Raw genomic sequence first — 13056 nt, 5'->3', positions numbered from 1 at the left:
TTTGTCTGATATTAGTACTGCAACCCCTGCTTTCTTCTCACTGTTGTTTGCTTGAAATATGTTTTTCCATCCCTTGACTTTTAGTCTGTACATGTCTTTGGGTTTGAGGTGAGTTTCTTGTAAGCAGCATATAGATGGGTCTTGCTTTTTTATCCATTCTGTTACTCTGTGTCTTTTGATTGGTGCATTCAACCCATTAACGTTTAGGGTGACTATTGAAAGATATGTACTGATTGCCATTGCAGGCTTTAAATTCGTGGTTACCAAAGGTTCAAGGTTAGCCTCTTTAGTATCTTACTGCCTAACTTAGCTCGCTTATTGAGCTGTTATATACACTGTCTGGAGATTCTTTTCTTCTCTCCCTTCTTGTTCCTCCTCCTCGATTCTTCATATGTTGGGTGTTTTGTGCTGTGCTCTTTCTAGGAGTGCTCCCATCTAAGCAGTCCCTGTAAGATGTTCTGTAGAGGTGGTTTGTGGAAAGCAAATTCCCTCAGCTTTTGTTTGTCTGGGAATTGTTTAATCCCACCGTCATATTTGAATGATAGTCGTGCTGGATACAGTATCCTTGGTTCAAGGCCCTTCTGTTTCATTGTATTAAATATATCATGCCATTCTCTTCTGGCCTGTAGGGTTTCTGTTGAGAAATCTGACGTTAGCCTGATGGGTTTCCCTTTATAGGTGACCTTTTTCTCTCTAGCTGCCTTTAACAGTCTTTCCTTGTCCTTGATCTTTGCCATTTTAATTATTATGTGTCTTGGTGTTGCCCTTCTTGGATCCTTTCTGTTGGGGGTTCTGTGTATTTCCGTGGTCTGTTCGATTACTTCCTCCCCCAGTGTGGGGAAGTTTTCAGCAATTATTTCTTCTAAGATACTTTCCATCTCTTTTCCTCTCTCTTCTTCTTCTGGGACCCCTATAATACGGATATTGTTCCTTTTGGATTGGTCACACAGTTCTCTTAATATTGTTTCATTCCTGGAGATCCTTTTGTCTCTCTCTATGTCAGCTTCTATGCGTTCCTGTTCTCTGATTTCAATTCCATCAATGGCCTCTTGCATCCTATCCATTCTGCTTATAAACCCTTCCAGAGTTTGTTTCATTTCTGCGATCTCCTTTCTGGCATCTGTGATCTCCTTCCGGACTTCATCCCATTTCTCTTGCGTATTTCTCTGCATCTCTGTCAGCATGTTTATGATTCTTATTTTGAATTCTTTTTCAGGAAGACTGGTTAGGTCTGTCTCCTTCTCTGGTGTTGTCTCTGTGATCTCTGTCTGCCTGTAGCTTTGCCTTTTCATGGTGATAGGAATAGTCTGCAGAGCTGGGACGAGTGACGGCTGGAAGGACTTCCCTTCTTGTTGGTTTGTGGCCCTCCTCTCCTGGGAGAACAGCGGCCTCTAGTGGCTTGTGCTGCGCAGCTGCGCGCAGACAGGGCTTCTGCTTCCTGCCCGGCTGCTATGGAGTTAATCTCCGCTGTTGCTGTGGGCGTGGCCTGGCTCGGGCAGCTGCTCCAAAATGGTGGAGTCGCGTTGGAGCAGGAGCTGCTGGGAGGGTATTTATCTCCGTAAGGGGCCTCCCTGCTCCCTGCAGCCCAGGGGTTAGGGTGCCCAGAGATCCCGGATTCCCTACCTCTGGATTAAGTGACCCGCCCTGCCCCTTTAAGACTTCCAAAAAGCACCCGCCAAAACAAAACAAAACAACGACCACCAAAAAAAAGAAAAGAAAAAAATTTTTAAATTAAAAAAAAAAAAAAGGTGGTCGTTCGTTTTTCTTTATTCTCCGGTGCCAGCCTTAGGCCTCTGCTCACCGGTCTTTCTGCCCTGTTTCCCTAGTATTGGGGTCCCTTTCCCATTAAGACTTCCAAAAAGCGCTCGCCAAAACAAAACAGCAAAAAAGCAAAAAAAAAAAATGGTCGCGCGCTTTTCTTATGTCCTCTGTCGCCCAGCCTCCAGTGCCTGCTCACTGTTCTTGCTGCCCTGTTTTCCTAGTATCGAGAGCCCCGCACTCTGGCCCGGATGGCGGGGGCTGGGTGCTCGGCAGTTCTGGGCTCCGTCTCCCTCCCGCTCTGCCTGCTCCTCTCCCGCAGGGAGCTGGGGGGAGGGGCGCTCGGCTCCCGCGGGGCCGGGGCTTGTATCTCACCCCCTTCGCGAGGCACTGGGTTCTCTCAGGTGCGGATGTGGTCTGGATATTGTCCTGTGTCCTCTGGTCTTTTTTCTAGGAAGGGTTGTCTTTGTTATATTTTCATAGATATCTGTGGTTTTGGGAGGAGATTTCCGCTGCTCTACTCACGCCGCCATCTTCCGCCCCCCCTAATTGGTGCCTTTCTTTAATGTTAGGCTTAGATTCTGTTCTATTTTTTTTGTATCTATTCTAGGTTTTTGGTTTGTGGTTAGTATATGAGTCTTCATATATAGCAGTGTATATTAGGTTGTTCGTCAGTTAAGTTCAAACACATTCTAAGAGCATTACTTTTACTCCCTTTTATGTATATGACATAATTTACATATTTATTGTGTATCCCTTAGCCAATTTTTGTGTATATAATTGACTGTACCTTCATCTTTTGAGCTGCATACTATCTTTATAAGTGGTTAGTCTTTTACCATGTTTACCAGTGAAAATTTTTTCCTTTCCAATCTTACTTGTAGTTATGACCTTTTCTTTTCTACTTTAACATTTATGTAAGGCCAGTCCATGAAGTTCTTTAACTTTTGTTTTTATCTGGAAAACTCTTGATTGCACCTTTAGTTCTGAAAAGTAGTCTCTGGGTAGAGTATTCTTAGTTGTAGGTTTTTTTTCTTCCAGTACTTTAATATATGTGGATGTGCAGATATTTAATATATGTGGGTGTGCAGCCCAGCTGATTTTCAAACCCAGACACTGTGGGAGCTCATCTAACAGGTACAAATCCCCAGGGTCTGACATGCCAATTATGTAGAGTTTATCTCCCCCTCCAACCTGGTACCTCCCTTCCTCCCACTTATGGGTTACGATGGGGAAAGGGGTTGTATCCTAATCGATTGTAAGTCTGCCCTTTTTACCTTTCTCAATGTGACCTTCTCTGTCAGCAGCTGTGGCATTTACGCTGGTCTTCAGGTCATAGTTGTGTTGGATGTAGTTGCTGCTTCGGTGTGTATGTGGGAGGAGGTTATCACAGTTTGCCATCTTTCCAGAATCCTCTCTCACTGCTTCTTGAATGAACTTTGAGCCAGGCCTCTTAATCTCAGTCTTCCCTTCACGCCTTTCCGGAGGTACTTTGTATCTTTTGAGTGTTCTGTGCTGCAAACTGTCACTTTCTAATATGTGATCACTGCTGATGTGGAGTGCAGCTTTCTTGGATTTGTTATGTCTGCCATCTTCTGCTTTCTGGCTTCCATAATGTTGCTATCATTTCCTTACCTGTTGTTTTGTGTATTTGTTTCCTTAAATTAAGTCCTGTTTCTTATTTTTAGCACAGTTCTAAGAGTTAACAGTGAATTCATGTGACTTCCATGCCTCAGCTTTCTTGCCTTAAAATGGTAGACGATACTATCTGTATTTGTGAAGATTAGTTAATCAGTGCAAGTTGCTAAGAAAAATACCTGGTCCAGGGTGCTACACAGTTGTTAGCTTCATCACATTGGCTTCAATTCTCTGCTTGCAACCAGAACCCTGACAGTAGTTAACTTCTCTCATTGATTTATTTACCCCAGTGGTTGTCCCAAATATTTTAAAAAACTTAACTCCTTTCAGGACAAATAATTTGTAACTCCTGTTCTTTTTTAGCATGTATAAATTGTTAGCCATCTTATGACTTCTCTCCACTAATTTCTGGTTGTTCTTGTCCTTGGGAGTTAGAGCAAAGGATGGGAAATAGATATTCTAGAATCCATGGTTGTGAATCAACCTGATTCCATTTTCTTTGATGTAATTGTCATGAGGCCTATAATACTACTTTTTAAATGTTAGTGGTGTAACAGTTGTGAATGTGAAGCATAGTTTCATCTTCCAGTGTGTACATCTAACTAAATTTTTATCAGTATGTCTTTGGACAATGAAAGAGACTTTTATTTTAGGGCCACATCTTTTCTCTTTCCTAACATGTTAATATTTTGTTTTGTATTCTGTTTTCTTTTAGTTCTTAGACATTTGACTGTAACTTTTCTTTGCCTCCTCTAGGTTTTGTGGTCTTTGCAACACTTGTGGTCATTGTGTCCTTGATATTAATCTTTGTGGTGGGACCTCGCCATGGACAGACAAACATTCTTGTGTATATAACAATCTGCTCTGTAATTGGAGCATTTTCAGTCTCCTGTGTTAAGGGCCTGGGCATTGCTATCAAAGAGCTGTTTGCTGGAAAGCCTGTGCTGCAACATCCCTTGGCCTGGATTCTGCTGCTGAGCCTTATAGTCTGTGTGAGCACACAGATTAATTACCTGAATAGGGCCCTTGATATATTCAATACTTCCATAGTGACTCCAATATATTACGTATTCTTTACAACATCAGTTTTAACTTGTTCAGCTATTCTTTTTAAGGAGTGGCAAGATATGCCTGTTGATGATATCATCGGTACTTTGAGTGGCTTCTTTACAATCATTGTAGGAATATTTTTGTTGCATGCCTTTAAAGACATCAGCTTTAGTCTAGCAAATCTGCCTGTGTCTTTTCGAAAAGATGAAAAAGCAATGAATGGCAATCTCTCTAATATGTATGAAGTTCTTAATACTGAAGAAAGCTTAACCTGTGGAATTGAACAACACACTGGTGAAAATGTCTCCCGAAGAAATGGAAATCTGACAGCTTTTTAAGAAAGTTGTAATTAAAAGGTTAATCTACAATTGTGTTATAAAGTGAACTTGAATATCAGAATGTGTCTGAAAAAGCATTGTTCTCAAATAGTGTTCTGTAGAGACAATCTTTTTAAGGTTTTCACTAATTGGACCAAGAAATTAACTTTTCTTATATTTAAATGATGGTAGCTCACTAAAATGACCTCAGTCTCTGGCCAATTTATATTAACATTGTATTATTATAGAGGTATTTTAAATTTTCCTTCACCAAAATCTTACATGCACTGACAGTCTATAAAAATGATTGTTTCATTGGTGATGAAAAGTCTGAAATGTACATTTGTCACTCCCACTCCATCATCAATCCCTGACCATTTTAAAAAGAAAAGTTATACCAATACGTTATCCTGTGGTTTATAAAAAATGACCTACTTGAAGAATTAATTTTGAAATTAGTCTAATAAAATTTTGTTATGAAGGAAAGTCATTTATAAAACAAAATGGGTAGGAAATCACCCTGAAATATTTCTGAGGCTGTGACTTGTCACCACACACATTGGATGACTTTCCTAGATGGCCTCTTGTCCTTCCATTACGCTAATCCCTTGGCACTTGGATCCTTGATTACCGTTTCACATCAGCTCTTGTACTTTTCAATATATTTTCGTAATAACTTACATTGTCATTAAGATCTAATGACTCTGGGAAATAAATTCAGAAGACTAGGGTAATTTCTTAAATTCAGCTCATGTTATAATAAAAAGACAAATTGAAACAAAGTTCTCTTCTAAGAAGTCTGAATGCTTAGAACAAACAAGGTGTTTATAAACATGGTTTCTTTGTACCAAAAGTATTTTGCTTTGTTTGAAGATTTCATTTAGGCACTATATGTATTTTGTTTTTAAAAAGTCCATGCAAAAAATGTTTACAGAAAATTCAGGTGTATGTAAAAAAGTAGCATACTACAGTGAATTCCATCCAGCCTCAAAACCTGTATCAGCAGTTAAGTAGCCTTAAAAAAAATTGAGAATTTCTGTCCAGGTAGTAGGAAGAACACAGGCTTGTTCCCAGGCTGCTCCCACACCAGCTCACACAGCCTGACCTTGCTGTGTAACCAGCCACCACCAGCATCTCACCGTTCTCGTTTGGGGTGCAAGACTCTCCCGCGGTAGTAGCACTGATGTCCCACAGCTCCCATTACTGTTATCAGGGCAGAGGTGACGACAGTATCCAAGTTTATGAAATAAATTCCCTTTCTCAGCATTTTATTACTGACCCTCTGGAGCCTTTTTGGACACTTTTTCTGCCTCTCTCGTGCAGTTGTAATACCACAGTTACATGGTATATTTATGTACTGTATCTGTGCTTTGTATATAATAGAGTAAACCAATTTTCACCCCTGAGTGTGACAGTGCCCTCTTTGAGACTGCAGAGGTTAATAATAAATTCTTATATAACACTTTACATCATGTAAAACTATCATCTTGTACGTGTTTACTACATTTTGACTCTAAGTCTTATAAAACTCAGTAATATGGGTAACAAATTCAGTCATTAATAATCATTTTTCAGCATATACTTTTTGAGTATAAGGTGAGTACAGGTACTACCTGTTAATCCAGTAGAATGCTGGCCCCAGGGTTACCTACTTTACCAAAAGCAACATTTTTAGGTTAACTTTTGGTAAAGAAAAAAAAAACAGTTCTAGTTCATGTAACTCAGTGTTTTAACAGTATAATGCAACAGTTCAGTTTACTTTTGGTAGCATGTGTGATCTTGGACTTGGGTGCTACATTTCTGAGACCATACAGAAGTTTGTCCTGTTGTCATCTTGTCCCTTCTCCCTCCCACGGCTGCAGGTGACTAGACAGACCTCCTGGGCCAGGCCAGGTCTGTGCATGCAGGTAGGCAGAGAAAGCACATTGCCCATGCCAGTGTGCAGTCACAGTGAATGAATGGCTACAAGTAGGTTTCATTAGTTTTATTTCTGTAACCTTTGACACCTCACAAGTTAAATTTAGGAGAGAGAAGCAAAGGAATCAAGTTCACTATTTTCTGAAATACACAAAAAAGGGAAGGGAACAATGACTTAAAAAAGGTTATTGATAAAAGGCCATCAGAAAAGTTCTAAACAAAAGCAAGTAATCACTTAACTTTATTTTAATCAGTAATGGATTTTTTATAATTAGCTGGTATTAAGTTTCTTGCTTAAGGGCTTAAGGTCCAAAAATTGAATTTTCCCTCCACATCACTGATCCTTTGCTAAGGGATAAACGTGGATGAACCTCAATAGCACTTTATGACAGAGCTATTAGAACATTCCGCAGAAAAATGGAGAACAATTTTGTAAGAACATGATGGCAACAGCCAGCAGCCAATATTCTCAGACTTTGTAGTTACCAAAACATATACAATTTTATTCTAGAAAAATACGTTAATTTTATAAAATTAAGCTTTAAGATTGAAAAGCTCCCCCCCTTAACAGGTACGGAGATAGTGAAAAATAATAGTCCTAAAAATCTCACTAAAATAGTTCATGGAAAGAAAAACATGCCCTTATTGTAGTTATTAAATTCAGTCAGTACTGGGACTCTTCAAAAACAGGTGGTGCACACCCTCAGCTGCTGGCCAGGGACTGGTGGATAGGTGGCTGAAAGCAACGGACGTGCTCCACAGGCGTGCTCTCGCCGTCCCCCGACTTCAGGTATTTGTCCAAGATAGTGATTATCTCATCATTTAGAATCTGGAACTTGCGAATTCTCTCCACCATCTTCTTCAAAGGCTGCAAGTTAAAATTAGGATGTTGTCTTGTACATTTATTCTTTGTATTTCAAGGTGCCAGGATTTCCATAGTTTCTCAAAAAAGCAGACTTTTGACATACATACTATTTCTCTAATGCAGCGATTGGAACAGTGAATATATTTTGCACTTAAACCAATTTTTCTGTTGGTTCCATGCTGCTCTCACTTGTACAACTTAAATTCATTAAACACACAGGTATTAAGAACCTACTGTGTGCTGAAAGCTGGGAATATAAAATGAAGATAATATGGCCAGAGGGGGAAGACCAGTAATCTACTAATACAAGTTTTTAGACAGTTACTGTGGGCAAGATGTTTTGACAGACCCTTTTGCTATAATACCACCGGATAAAGAACACACACAAACCCAAACCAAGGAGGTAAAAGCAGATGCCCCAGCAATGGTGGGATGAGGCAGCAAACCAGTGGTGGATGGGATGTGAGCAAACCAGACACTCTCTGTGAAGCCAGGACCCTCTACTTAGGCTACAGTGGTCCCAAAGTTGGTAACAGCCTTAGAGATGAAAAGCAATCTAAATTAAATTCAGTCAGGAGCTGGCAAATGAAAACTCCAACACACAAGGAAACATTTTGCCTCATACACTAGAAATAAAAAATGTAGAACATAAAATGCATAAAATGTGTACAGAAAGAAAGATGGAAGAAAAAAAATAAAGATACAATTAATTAGCACCAAAGTTTGGAGAACCAAACTGAACTTTTAAATATAAACTAACGATTTTTGAAAGTAAAAAACTGCAGATCAGAGCTGGATAATGGGGTAGAGTGTCTCCTCAAAGCTGCCTGTGCCCCAATCCCTGGAGCCTGGCAAAGACTGTGTAAGTAGTTAAGATCACAGATGAAAATAGAGAGAGTACCTTGGCTTAGATATCTCAGTACACCCGATTTAATTAGGAGCAGAGAATTTTCTCCAGCTAGAAACACAAGACGTGGCAGAAAGGAAAGCTGGAGGCTTAGAAATGTGAGAGGGACTTGACCCACCTTAGCTGGAGGGGGCCTCTAGGAAAGCACGAGAGGGCATATGGTCTAAATAGCCAGCAAGGAGGCGGACCTCAGTCCTCCAGCTCAAGGGACCAAATCTACCCGACCATCTGACTGGGCCTGGAAGCAGATTCACCCCCAGAGGCTCCAGAAGAGAACACAGTCCTGCAGACACATGCAGAACCCAGCTAACCCCCACTCTGCCACATTTCTGACCTAGAGAACTGTGAAATAATAAATGGGTGTTGTTTTAAACCACTAAGTCTAGCAATCTGTTACAGCGGTGATAGAAAACTAACACAATAGGGCAAAGGATATGGAGACCAGACTAAGTTTTGATGTGTGTCCAGTTGAGGTCTGGAAAGGAGAGAATGGAGAAAAACTAAAATATGTGAAAAGATAGTGGCTATCTTCCAGAATTCCATTACAAAGAACCCAAAGAACAACAAAGACAAAAAGACCTTACGAGCAGCTGAAAACACACAGGCTACACCAAGAGAAGCCAAAGGCCCGGAGCAGTTTGTCAACCATCTGGAAGGGCAGATTCTATAAAGCTCTAACTAGATTTCAGTACCCTGAAAAGAAGGGAAATGGAGCAATTAGCATTTTAACTGCCACACTGCTTTATTTACCAACTATATTTAGACTCATTTGGGGAATGAAAAGCTTTCCGTACTGGAATGAAAAACATTCCCAGAAAAAGAACTTCTAATAAACAAAGTATGCTTTTTTGTGAAACTTCCACATTCGGTGCAAGATTTTCTTCCACATACCACATTTTTGATAATCTCATCTTTGCCGTCATGTTTCTGGACTTTAAGGAGATGGTAGCAGAAATCCAGCACAGCAAAGCGCCGCTGCTGCCCAAGAAGTACAATGATCATACAGCCGGCCCAGTGGAGCCCGTCGCCGAAGCACTGCCTAGAAGCAGAAAGTGGAATGGGCGGTCAGTAAGGATTCGACTGTCCCAGTCTGTCTCCAGATGTCAGCAGCCAAGCCGCCTGCCGGGAGGGACCAGGGGGGAATGCTGAGCTGCAGGTGGGCCCTGATTTGGGTGAACACCTTTTTTGGGGTCCTGCTGGCATACTGTTTCCTAACTGTTCTTTAAATCCTGGACCCTCCATAAAGGATGGCTTTGTGAAGCTGTGGACCTTCTATTGAGAGAAATGCACACATGACCTGCCTAAGTTTCCATTAGCTGTAAGTCACCTACTGAGCATGAAATAAGAACCTCCAGTTAATGTGGTTTTAAAACAGCTCAGCAAATTTTTAGTCCATTTCCAGAGGAACACAGTCTTGAGTATTAGCCTAGCCAGCTTCCACTCTCACCTCCGCACACACCGAGCACACACTTACTCCACTGTAAACTCGTGTGTCCCCACAGGGATGCAGTAGACAAACTGCATGGCGCTCCACAGCCTGTGAAACTCAGCACACTCATCCACGTGCATGACTCCGTTGCTGGGCAGAGGCCCACGCCAGATGGGGTCATCCAGGAAGGTCCGGACCCGAGTGAGGATGACCTCGAACATTGACAGGCCACAGCAGAGACGCTCCTTCGTCAGCAAGTCCCCCTCTCTCGCGATTGCAATTTGCTGTGATTAAGGACAGAACATTACAAGCCATGCAGGAGATGGACTGCTGACACCTAACCCCTCCTGTTCTGGTTCTGAGAGAGTAAACGTCATGAAGGGTGACATGAATCCCTTCAAAGCTTAAACATATTTCACAGTCAAGAAGAATGGTTAAGTATAGCCATTCTAAACCAGGAGTGATTTTAGCCTCTTGAGGACATCTGGCAATGTGTGGGGACATTTTTGGTTGTCACAGCTTGGGATGGGTCTAGTGGTATCTAGGTGATAGAGGCCAGGGATGCTGCCAAACAGCTCCCACCACACAAAACGATCTGGCTCCAAAGGGCAACAGAGCCAGGCCTGAGAAGCCCCGCTCTGGAATCCTGAAACTCCCCCTGGACACCTGCCTCAGGGAACGCTCATGTTCTTCTGTTCCGAAAAAGCCTTCATGAAGAGATGGACAACAAGAACAAATCGCATTTACTACGTACATCTCACATGCCTGGTGACATTCTAACCTCCCATGTGGCAGCTGCTTCCAACGTCCCAACCACCTGTGAGCCCCAGAGAGACATGGAGGCCGAGGGCCTGTGCACCTCACAAGGCCTCTGCCCAGGGTCTCACCCACAGCCCGTGTGCTCAAGACCCCCTGCCAGCGACCTGATGTGGACTGCCCACTTGGAGGAGTGACAGCACACGTTACCTGCGGGGTCCCCAGTCTTTCGACGAGAGGGACAAGGTGCAGTGGTGCGTACTTTGACTCTAGTCTTTTCATTTTGGCATCAAGTCTCTCTCCCTCTACGGTGGAAAAAATGTTTATCCTTTCTATGAAAGACGACTGCAGAAGTTAAACTTTGTCAACAAAATAAGTATGAAAAAATCTTTTAAGTTAACATTACACATATATATTCTCTGAAAATTCTTTTAAGAAAGGTGGCTCATTGGACATTTTAATTTGAACTGACAGATTGATTTTGATAATTCATTTTTTGAAACTTATCAAAATTCCAAATATAATAAAAAGCAGAGAGCAGTCTGGTCTCTGTGCCTGTCTGCTGCAGTGATAATCAAATCACACCACTCGTTCCAGACATTCACTGTCTCCCCTGTGATTCCAGAGCACATCCAAGACATCGCTGCGCCCTAAGTATATGAATCATTCAATATGTATTTAACTACATTCTATTACCACTCACACCCAGTTAAGACTGAACTGGCTCCCCTTGAACAAAACCAGCCTTTGTTTTCTCCAGCCACATAGACAAAGGGCAGTCTAGACAACCTGCTCAGAGGGACATGGGCTCACCTTTCACATGGACTCTTGGCAAAATGTTCTGAAAAGGGGCTGCATGCAACAGGTCACAGACCTCTTCTAAAGACTAGAACGAAGAAAGACAAGGTCGCGTTAGGAAGTTTATTTCACAGCAAGATGGACACAGAAATCTAGTGCTAAAAACAAGACACGTGTTTGCAATTTAGTGTGAACTGAACACTTTAAGCAGCACAGTGTGATGGAATTCTCCAGGATGATGGGAACATTCTCTGTGCTGAAGGCAGCCACCAGCCACGTGTGGCTGTGAAGTACTTGGGATGTGGCTATGCTCCTGGGGAAGCAGAGTTTTCATTTTAATCACTTTTAGTTAGTTTAAATATTGACATGAGTCAAAACCAGCACTGAATGTGGCCTTTGTTTTCCGGTCTGGAATTCCTCCTCCCAACCCCCTGTTAATTTGCTACCAGCCTCTTGAGAGTCACAGTTGATAACAAGACAGGCAGGAGGAGGGGCACCTCCTCTCAAACGGCTCTGGGCGGAAGGACAGGGGCAGCACCACCCTTGCATCCAAACAAACTTCTAGTTGTCACTCTAAACCTGCTCCGATCACAAACTCCCTTAAAGCCCTACACAAGACCCGTTCTCCAGAATAACGCAATGCAGAGAGGAAGCTCACCTCCAGTATCATGGTGGCCTCAGAACTAGAAACCCACCGTGAATCAAGGACGGTCCAGAACAAGGCTGAGTCTGAGGACTCTTAAGCCAAAGGGAGGCCCCCAAACTGCAGTGCCCTCAGCCCAGGGCAGGCAGGCAACGAAAATGAGTTATCACGCCTCCTGCTCTACACCCATCCTGAAATCTTGTAATTCTGCAGTAATAAAACAAATTATTAAACAAACTGCTCTCAGAAAGTCAGGACATATACTGACTGATTAGATTTTTTCCCTTCTAAGGATTGCCCTGAAGTGGTGGCGAAGCTGAGATCAAGGAGGAAGAGCAGACTTTCCCTATTCGTCAAGTGTTCCCACTGTCACCTCACACAAGCCTGATGTGGTGGCCAGTCACCCTCCAGCCCACCAGGACTCCAGGAGGACGCTGCCTGTCCACATCCTGTCTTCCATTCCAAAGGCCAACAGCCACATCAGAACTCTACACACAGGACATATACAGTGGGAGCCACCTCAGCCAGCACACCCCGGACCTGCTCCCCCAGCCTTCCATTCTAGGGTAGGAGAGAGGGACAAACTGAAAGAGGGGTCCAGGGGAGACTGCACACTAGGCACACATAGAAGAGGTTGATCAATGCCAGCAGGTCACACACCCACACAGGATGGGAGGGACCGCCACCTCCTAACATGCCAGGATCTCTACGGTGCATCTACTGTCAAGAAGAAAAAGCAAGTGGAGTGGGCAGTGGGCTGGCTTGCACCCACAGAGGGCAGGAGGGCAGCTGGAAGGCAACCAGTGGGCACTGGTCAGGCCGAGGGGTGGAGGAGGCTGTGATCAGGGGACGGAGGGCAGGGGCGCACCGGGAGGGCTCTGCAGGGGGCAGAGGGGCCTTCCGCCCCCAGAGGGCCACTCAGTGATCTGTATAGCTTCTGCTGCTGTGACCAGGGAGCTTAAATTTTTGCCACCCAAC

The 13056-nt window shown here is 43.0% G+C and overlaps 2 protein-coding genes across 7 annotated transcripts in view; one reads left to right on the top strand and one right to left on the bottom strand.

Moving 5' to 3' along the window:
* Nucleotides 1–5545, top strand: part of NIPA2 (NIPA magnesium transporter 2) — a 59864-nt gene extending 54319 nt beyond the window's left edge. For all 5 annotated transcript variants that reach the window (XM_036876994.2, XM_036876991.2, XM_036876995.2 and 2 more), the window contains one exon: nucleotides 4153–5545. In XM_036876994.2, coding sequence (XP_036732889.2) covers nucleotides 4153–4784 — 632 coding nt within the window. In that variant the 3' untranslated portion in view covers nucleotides 4785–5545. The remainder of the gene's footprint in view (nucleotides 1–4152) is intronic.
* Nucleotides 5546–6901: 1356 nt separating this feature from the next.
* Nucleotides 6902–13056, bottom strand: part of CYFIP1 (cytoplasmic FMR1 interacting protein 1) — a 113561-nt gene continuing 107406 nt past the window's right edge. The window contains exons 27-31 of one of the 2 annotated variants that reach the window (XM_036876988.2): nucleotides 11451–11523; nucleotides 10848–10942; nucleotides 9927–10165; nucleotides 9344–9491; nucleotides 6902–7548 (exon numbers count right to left, since the gene is read on the bottom strand). In XM_036876988.2, the coding sequence (XP_036732883.1) occupies nucleotides 7384–7548; nucleotides 9344–9491; nucleotides 9927–10165; nucleotides 10848–10942; nucleotides 11451–11523 (720 nt within the window). In that variant the 3' untranslated portion in view covers nucleotides 6902–7383. Of the gene's footprint in view, nucleotides 7549–9343; nucleotides 9492–9926; nucleotides 10166–10847; nucleotides 10943–11450; nucleotides 11524–13056 lie in introns of those variants that run through there. The other variant, XR_008994662.1, reaches the window with a different exon arrangement.

Source organism: Manis pentadactyla, chromosome 18 (genome assembly GCF_030020395.1).
Source record: "Manis pentadactyla isolate mManPen7 chromosome 18, mManPen7.hap1, whole genome shotgun sequence".
Taxonomy (NCBI): Eukaryota; Metazoa; Chordata; class Mammalia; order Pholidota; family Manidae; genus Manis; species Manis pentadactyla.
Note: the sequence above shows the minus strand (reverse complement) of the source record. Positions and strands in the feature narration are given on the sequence as shown.